General features: G+C 34.0%; 1 protein-coding gene across 1 annotated transcript; it reads left to right on the top strand.

Moving 5' to 3' along the window:
* The first annotated feature begins 4,148 nt into the window (after positions 1–4,148).
* LOC132059723 (uncharacterized) lies at positions 4,149–6,812 on the top strand. The gene is made up of 2 exons (XM_059452462.1): positions 4,149–4,538; positions 5,190–6,812. Exons 1-2 carry the CDS (start codon positions 4,443–4,445, stop codon positions 6,285–6,287), a joined length of 1,194 nt encoding a protein of 397 aa, XP_059308445.1. The 5' UTR covers positions 4,149–4,442; the 3' UTR covers positions 6,288–6,812.
* The last annotated feature ends 2,444 nt before the right edge of the window (positions 6,813–9,256 follow it).

Below are 9,256 nucleotides of genomic sequence, written 5' to 3'. Positions count from 1 at the left end.
GACAATAAATTTTCATCTCCAATTAAATCTTTTGTGAAAAATCATTTTTTTTGGGGTGGGGGTAGTGAGGGTGGGAGGAGCGGGTTGGTGAAAAAATAAAAAAAAATCAAAAATTTTTAAATTTTTTTTTGGTCGGGGGGGGGAGGAGGAGTGGAGGCCGGTAAGAAAAAATTAAAGCATTTTTTAAAAAGTTTTTAGGGGTGGTGGGGGGAGGGGAGGGTCATGGTGAGTGAGGAAGAGGAGGAGGAGGAGGGGGGGGGGGGGGTGGTGAAAAAACAAATAAAGAAAATCAAAATTTTTTAATTTTTTTTTGGAGGGTGGGGGTGGGGGAGGGTTGCGAGGAGGAGGAGGAGGAGGAGGAGGAGGGGGGGGGGTGTGAAAAAACAAATAAAGAAAATAAAAAAATTAATTATTTTTTCGGGGGGCGGGGAGGGGCGGGGGTTGGGAGGAGGGGCTGAAAAAAATTGGCGGGGGGGCGGGGGCGGGGGAGGGGCGTGGGGGGCATGGGGTTGAGGGCTGGGTCTGGGCGGGGGTGGGTCAAAGTGTTAAAAATAGAACTTGGTGCAAAGTGTTAAAAATAAAGTTGAGGGTCAAAGTGTCAAAATGAAAACTTTTGGGCAACTTCAAAACACCTTAATCACTAATAGAAAATTATCACCTCCATCTAATAATTAAAACTTGAGTCACCTCCCCTAAAATAAAAAAATAAAGAGTCACCAATAATTAAATGCCCCCACTCTCTTTGTACTATTCTACACGTTCTCTCTCTTCTAAAATGGCTTTCACTTATTTTGTTTAAATATTCTTTTATTGTTGTCTTTTATTTTCTCTTTTAAAACTTGCGGGTAATATTTAAATTTTGCCGATTCCTGTATCCTCTAATTAAAATTAGAGAAGTTCGTTTAATCCCTAGAAACATTTTATATCTTAAATCAGCTTTCTGTGACAATGCGAAGACGACTCAAGTCATATTTACTAAATATATTATCATAGTAATATTTATTTTTCAAGTGCTGTTATGTTATTTTACTGAGTAAATACTATTAATTATTTTTGTTTCTGGTTTTATTTTGTGATTTTCCCAACAATTGGGTTGTACTTTGGTTATTTTAATTAGTATGTAGCCTAAGTTAATATTAGATAATTATACTTGTCTCAGGTAACCCTCAATATAAATAGTCAGTCTTTGCTTTTGGTCTATTAGTTTTTGATGATATGAAGATATTCTTTATTTTTGTTTATTTTTAATTACGTAGTGGGTAGGGAAAGGAGAGATGGGGGAGGGAAAGAGGATTACAAGGTGGGAAATCGAAACCTCACTAACAAGGTAAAAGTTCAGATAGCCAACCAACTCAGCTATTAAAATCACTTAGATATTCTTTGTTAATTTATGAGATTGTCCAACCTATTTATTGGATCCTCTTGAATTCTTCCCTAGTAAGATTGAAGAATCTATGTATGAATTTCAATTCCCTTCTTCCTTAAAATTATTAGTTTGTAATTGAATGCATTGTTGCTTTCATTATTTCCTATTAGTTCTTTCTTTCTTCTAAACCTATCCGTGCTTTCTAATTTCATTTCTATCTTCTTTATTTAACTAGTTTTATTGTTCTTACACTTTAGTTGTTACACATGTTTAGGTCTGGTTCATTCCATATTACTTGCTCATTTGCTCTGCTACTCTTCTCGGATAGTCGCTCACATTATAAATGCTTAAGCTTTTCCTTATTTTAAATTTTATAAAAGGGCAAATAGCGATTTTGATCCCTGAGTTATCACCTTATTCTAATTTTAATCCTTGTATTATTTGGTTAAGCATATTAGACCTTCAATTAATCCAAATGTGTGCTTTTGCTCCTTTAAGCTAGCAAATGCTAAATATTTAACATAATCCGTGTTTAAAAAATATGGTACTACTTTCTTTTATGAAAAAGGATAAAAAGTATAAAGAAGAAGGGAAAAAAAAAAAACAGAAAGGAAGACCCGAATTAATTTTCTTCAGCCGTTCCATCGTCAATGGCTGATTTTGAGAAGCATAACCCAAGATACATGTGTATCTCTCTTATCCTCTTAGTTTAAAGCATGACGTGAGAAATGAAGAAAGAAAACAACTCCTTTCCTGTTCCATTAACTTAAGAAACCTTAAGCGGTTAATATTTTACCTAATAAATGTTTTTGCAGTTAAATAAAATAAAGTTGGAAGAACAAAAATTATTAGAAAATTAGGCAACTAATAAGCATTCTTACAAGTCAGATCATCGCTTAAAACAAAGACAAGAGGATTAGAGCTTGATAATCCAGCCAAGAGTGATCAAAAACAGCCACAGCCACACCCTCACCCCGATCCCAGTATATATATATATATATATATATTTTTTTTTTTTTGAAAATATATTTTTAAACATATTTTCTGTTAAGTATTTATAACATCTGTTAGCTTAAAGGAGCAAAAGCACACACTTAGATTAATTGAAAGTCTAATGTGCTGAGCCAAATAACACAAGGATCAAAATTAGAATACGACTACAACTTCGAAACCAAAATCGCTATGTGCCCTTTCTAAAATTTTTGCTTTATTATTATTGTTTTCATATTTTAATTTACGTGACTGATTAGAAATATTGAAAACGACAAAAATAGATGAAACTTAGCTCTGTGGGACTAACACCTCTCCCCTTTGGTTGATCTGATATCCCTTTGCTCCTAATTGGCACATGACAATATACTAGTAGGATTTAGGAAGATACTGCAATTAACAACTCAAGAAACTACTTGTTAATTACAAAGCTAATATCCCATAAATCGTGAATATTCGCAAAGAATCATGATATCAAATAATCGAAGTTATCAACGGAATTTACATTAAAGTATTGCTCGATGTTCTTGGCCCAATGTTTTTGACCATCAAATACATCATAAGAAGGTCCGCATCATCCTACATTTGAGAAATAAGCTACTAACAACAATGAAATTATTGAGATACTTTTAAGAGAAAAGAATCAAAAGAATACATAGATTTGTATTCACGGAGATTCATCAATATAATTATTAGTTTTTATTTTTTTATATAAAAAAAATCTACCCACCACCATGTCGATAAGGGGCCTGACCGGTGACCCAACTCCCTTGCGTTTGAGCAAGTCAATTTGACGCGTAAGGAAGGAGACCTGGCCATTGTTAAAAGTGTATCGTTCAGCTTAAATGACATAATTACCCATTGACAATTTCAGCAATAACGACAAGAGAAAATGACATAAATGGTCCTTTATCTTTGATAGTGGATTCAAAATTGTCCCTCAAGTATCAACTTAGTATTTTTGGTCTTTTAAAGCTTTGTCAAACTGAGGATTTTAAGTTTTACCAAGCTCTGATTATTAAATTTGATTGGAGCTGTGAAATTAAAAAATATTTAACGAGAACTCACATTTGAAAGTACAAATTTTTGTAGTTTATGTTCATTTTTTTGGTCTACTTCAAGAGTCCGGTGTAACTTTTTTATAGTGAACTTTCTGTTATATTTTTTAATCTATTTTTTGTATCAGGAATAGTTTTTTATGTTGCGTTTTCTGAAATTTTGACAAAAACTTCTGGTGTTTCTGCCTAAGTTTTTTATGCTCCGAATTTCGGTTAAATCTAATAAATAAAGTTTGGTAAATATGTGACGAAGACTAAAAGTGCTCGATCATTTGATTGGGTTGAAATTTGGAATGGGTGCACTTGACGGTATGAATCATTTGAAAAATAAGCATATTCATTTTGTAGCGAATTTTTTATAAGATCAATTTGGATTGTCTCTGATTCGTTTAGAAAATCTGGTTCGGGAGACTATATGTGGAGCAATTCGACAGAAATTGATACTGACATCTTAGAATTTGGTAACCTCAACTCCATTAATAACTACTGATGAATTCTTTTTCGGTTTACACCCATTATCTCAAGTTTTGGATGGAACTAATCCATTGACACAAATATGATGATCAAAACTGATAAATTAATACTTAAGAGACTATTTTGAACCTATCGCCGAACATAAGAAATCATTTTTGTCATTTTCTTGCAATTTGACTTAGCACATGGGTAATTCTGTCCTGTAAATAAAAAGATGCTCTACTCGGAAAAAACTTATATAGCCAGCAAAAAGTGGGGTAGAAGAACAAAAAGAAAACGGCTTTTCTTATAATTATTCTTTACAACTGCTGGCCATTAACCAGTTAAGCAAACCCTTCATTTGTCTCCAAAAAATCCTTTCTTTTTTTAACTTCATTTCAATATATTTTGGAAAAAAATAAAATCAGAACCAATATTTTTCTGGAATCTGAAAAACCTAGGTTTGTTTGTCTTGAAAAATCTTCAATTTTTTTTTTTTTATACAATTGTTAGAGTGAAAGTTGATCTGTAAATCAAGAAGGTTACTATTATTTAAAGACTAGAAATACACAAAGATGTGGGGTATTTCTAGATGTTGTGACAAAATTTATACTGTTGCAGAAGGGGGATCTGGTTATTGTTCCAAGAAAAAAGATGATTTATGTAATCAGGTAAATTTTGTCATTTCATACTAATTTTGGTTAGGTTTTTATTTGTAATTTTGCATATACTTGTGTATAATCTTGATATATGTTATCTTGCTTAGATAGGAAGATGGAAACTTTTCAAGAATTTGGGTTTATAATTTATATCATCATCTTAATTTTCTAGCCCATTGGAAACAGAAATCAAAATGATGTATGATCTGATTCTAGTTTTTATGAACAGTAATTTTGTGGTTTGCCTTTTTTTTTTTTTTTTTTAATACACAGAACATATATACTTTTTTAATTAGTTTTACAGAAAAAGAAGGGTTGTTTGGGAAAGGGGGCTGCTTTTCAATTTATTCTTGTTCATGGTTATTTACTTGTTTTTGAAACAAAAGTGCCTTTGCACCTAGTATTATTCTTCTTTTAAGCATATATGTTACTGATCTTGAAAGTAGAATATAAGAAAAATTCAATGGAAAGTGCTAAAAATCCCTTTCCCTCTTTTCTCATGCTCTGTATTGCTATTCAGTTTGCATATATTTAACAGTATACTTGATATTTGTTCGAAAACTTTCTATTGAAGTTCTGGGGCTTTTAGATATATATTGTGTATTTCTTGGTATTAAACGCTTTTCTTGGTTTATATCTAACAAGAGATTCTGTTGAATGCAGGAAACTGGACGAGCTGTGAGCATGTCGAGACTAAAATGTATTTTGCGTGGCTTGGATCTTAAAACATATATCTTTCTCTTTGTGTTGATACCAACGTGTGTTTGGGGTATATACATCCATGGTCAGAAAATCACCTATTTTCTACGGCCTTTATGGGAAAAACCACCAAAACCATTTAATGAAATGCCTCACTATTATCACGAGAATGTGTCGATGGAGAATCTCTGTAAACTTCATGGGTGGGGAATCCGTGAGTATCCGAGGCGTGTGTTTGATGCTGTACTGTTCAATAATGAGGTTGACATGCTTACCATACGGTGGAAGGAGTTATACCCTTATATTACAGAGTTTGTTATACTCGAATCGAATTCAACGTTCACTGGATTGCCAAAGCCTTCTTACTTTGCTAATCACAGAGATCAGTTTGAATTTGTTGAGTCGAGATTGACGTACGGACAAATTCCTGGGAGATTCAGAAGAGGGGAAAACCCTTTTGTTGAGGAGGCTTATCAACGGCTTGCATTGGATTATCTACTCAAACAAGCCGGTATTCAGGATGACGACTTATTGCTAATGTCGGATGTTGATGAGATACCTAGTAGACATACCATCAATCTCTTGAGGTGGTGTGATGACATACCTTCAGTTCTTCATCTTCGGTTGAAGAATTATCTTTACTCTTTTGAGTTTCTTGTGGATAACGATAGTTGGAGAGCTTCTGTACATCGATACCAATCGGGTAAGACAAGGTATGCTCATTACCGACAATCAGACATCATCTTGGCAGACGCAGGGTGGCATTGTAGCTTTTGCTTCCGCCACATAAGTGAATTTATATTTAAGATGAAAGCCTACAGCCATTTTGACAGGGTCAGATTTTCTCATTTTCTCAACCCAAAGAGAGTCCAAAGGGTTATATGCAATGGGGATGATTTATTTGATATGCTACCTGAAGAGTATACATTCAGGGAAATCATTGGCAAAATGGGACCAATTCCCCACTCTTATTCGGCTGTTCACCTACCGGCTTATCTTTTGGAAAACGCAGACAAGTATAAGTTTCTTTTGCCGGGTAATTGCTTGAGAGAAAGTGGGTGATGATCTAGCAGGGTTTTGTTATATTTTCTTTTGGTGAACATCGAGGGTGCAGTTCTTCGTTGCTCCTTGAAAATCCAATGACAATCCTGTGGAATGTCCAAGAGTTGGTGTCATACTGCAAAACTTTTGGAATGTTCGGATGAATAAACAGATTTGGGAAGTCAGGGTTTTTGTATATAGCTTCTTAGTTATGGTTTTCGTCTATTGGACAAGTGGGGAGTTTGCTGTTGCAGAACTGATATTAGTTCGAAGCGTCTGCATAACTCTGTATGCTGTAGTATATCGATTCCTGATTATGCTCCCAGATAACATTTATATTCATGGGCTTTCCCTCGTGTTGGGAATTTTTGGACCAGTACTAATTTATTCACATTTCTTGTGTTCCTTATTCTTTCTGACCTAGTAGTTTTACGTCACCTAGCGTTTAGGCTAGAAATCTGTCCCTTTGTTAATTGCTTTGATTTTTAACTAGCTTTCTAGTATGTATCGAGTATGGTATTTTGATCTCAGAGGGTGATTACTTCAGCATGTGTATATACATTTCCATTCTCTTAGGTATGACTATCTTTGTGTTGAATTTTAACAAAAGAAGTACTGTTTATAAATGTAAGCTATTGCTGAGGAATTTCTAAACGAGTAGGGTAAGCTCATCGGCCCTGTTGTTCCGGATACGCGTAAGGTAAGCTCACAAAGGGGTAAAACACTTTACGAAGTTTTCCGTTCCATGATTGAATGTGTATAAGGGTGGTGAAATCTAACCATCCCGTCAAGCCCCTCAATGGTGGTAGGTCATGTTATATTAACATATGCCCTTTTTTTTTTTTTTTTTTTTTTGTTTTCTATTTATATTCCAAATGAGTTTTTCTGGTTGGCGTGAGCTTGCTAACCTTCTAAATAGAATTATTATTTTGCAACTTCGAATCTGCAGCACAATAAAGTCAGCATTCGTTAACCAGAAATAGCTAGATACTCCTTCCGCTCAAATTATATGTCGTGTCTCTCTTTCACACACTTTACGAAAATGTTAATTAGGAGGTTGGTTTTTTTTTTTTTTTCAAAAATAAAATAAATTATTTTACCCTTATTTATGTCACAAAATATAATGTCTCTTCATTGTATATTTATACTCCCTCCGTTCCAAAAGATCATCTCTCTTTGACGATAAAGTTTAAAAAATAAAGGAAAACTTTTTGAAATATTCAAAACAAGTCTTAAATATTTGTGTATTTCGCAAACGCAAATCATCTACTTAAAAAGTTAAATTGTTTAAATATAGAAAGGGGACAATCTTTTTGACGTAAATTTCAAAAGGAAAGGAGAGACAATCTTTTTTTGCAGAAAGAGTATGTTATGTATCATCTCCCTTAATTGAGTTGTTTGTATTCTTCAAGAACAATTATTACTAAGAATAAATGAGAAAAAAAAAAAAACTTAAGTTTGTCTTTAATTTCTACATGACAAAAAATTTGAGACAACTATTTTAGAGATGATGACAAATAATTTGAGGAGGAGGGAGTAGTTCTAATAACATGCATGTATCAGGCATAGTCGTTGTTATTAGGGTAAGGAAAATGATAGTGGCAGTGAAACCTAGTTTTCTAACCTCAGACCAGCAGATTTATCGTTTGTGTCCTAGACCAACAAATGATAGTGCTGATTTGTTTTCTGCTTCCAAATAGAACGAGTAGACTTTTTTAAATTCTAAGACACAAAAAATTGTTAAAAGGCATCAATTCTTTAAGAGTAACGCCCCCAAAACCCAATTGTTACTCTGTCACGGCAGTATTTTATTCACAAGCTAGGTTGGCTCTAGGATTAATTATGTAAACATGACCTGTTATTAGGTCTATTTAATTCAAATGTTCGAATCCTCTATACAAAGGATTTGTGCCAACATATTATTCCGTTAAAAGGACAATTTCCTCTTTCATTGGTGACTACTGACAAGGACTATTAATCTGAAAACGGAAAAATCTATAGAGAATAATGGAGAGCTAATATTCCTGGCCACCAGTGATGAGAATATAATTAGGCCTAAAACCCACAGAACAAGGAGAGTTGAAGGAGTTGATTTGGGTATCTTAAAAACAGGAATTCATTCGTGTCAAAGAGAAACTACCTTATGAGTTTGCAGCTTCTGACTGCATTGGTACTGTGGAAGTTATTTTTTCAAAAAATATTTTCATAAAGAAGTTAATTTTCATGAGATTTTTTTTTTTTTTTTTTTTTTTAATGTTTCATTTCCAGATTGTTTTTATGGAAAAGAGTAAAAATTACCCGGAAACATGACTTTGAAACAGTTCATCCATACCCTTTCTGTTATCTTATAGGGACGATTATACCGCTAGTTATCTATGGGGTCGATTATCTTATGGTTAAACGGCTGCCACGTGACATCATTCTAGACGTCCAGCCCATTTTTCTCCCAAATAATTTTTTACCCACCAATTTAACCCAACCCAACCCGGATATAATATTTTCCCCCAAAATTATATGGACCCAACCCCTATACTCCTAGCTTACAACCAGAAGAGGGGAATTCAAAATCAGGAGCAAGAGCTTTAACGATGATAAACGCCCACAGTTTTCTTGAGTCACTTTAGTGAGTAATTTGCTATACTTGAAGACCATATAAGTTATTGACTCTTCAAAACAGTGGTGCACAGAGTTGGTGAAATTGAGAAAGCACCTATCTAAAGCATTGCCACTTGCATAAATTTGCACTGGAGACTTTGAAGTATAGCACGGTTGACGACATTCTACTTTTTGGTTCATGCGACAACATGAGAGACCCGAGTAGTTGATCCGTGGAGTCAAGAGACGAGAGACAAAAAGTACTTAGAAAATATTATATCCGGTTAGTTGTCCTAGTTTGTTAGCTAGAAGTATACGGGTTGTCATCGCATAATTTTGGGGGAAAATATTATAAGGGTCGGGTTGGGTTAAATTGGTAGGTAAAAAATTATTTG

The sequence above is a fragment of the Lycium ferocissimum genome, chromosome 6 (assembly GCF_029784015.1).
Source record: "Lycium ferocissimum isolate CSIRO_LF1 chromosome 6, AGI_CSIRO_Lferr_CH_V1, whole genome shotgun sequence".
Lineage (NCBI taxonomy): Eukaryota > Viridiplantae > Streptophyta > Magnoliopsida > Solanales > Solanaceae > Lycium > Lycium ferocissimum.
This window is presented reverse-complemented; position numbering and strand designations above follow the sequence as displayed.

Bases quoted from the DNA above. Each gene is read 5' to 3' on its own strand.
- LOC132059723 (XM_059452462.1), top strand. From the start codon at position 4,443: ATGTGGGGTATTTCTAGATGTTGTGACAAAATTTATACTGTTGCAGAA. The intron at 4,539-5,189 runs GTAAATTTTGTC...TGTTGAATGCAG, and splicing joins AAGATGATTTATGTAATCAG to GAAACTGGACGAGCTGTGAG.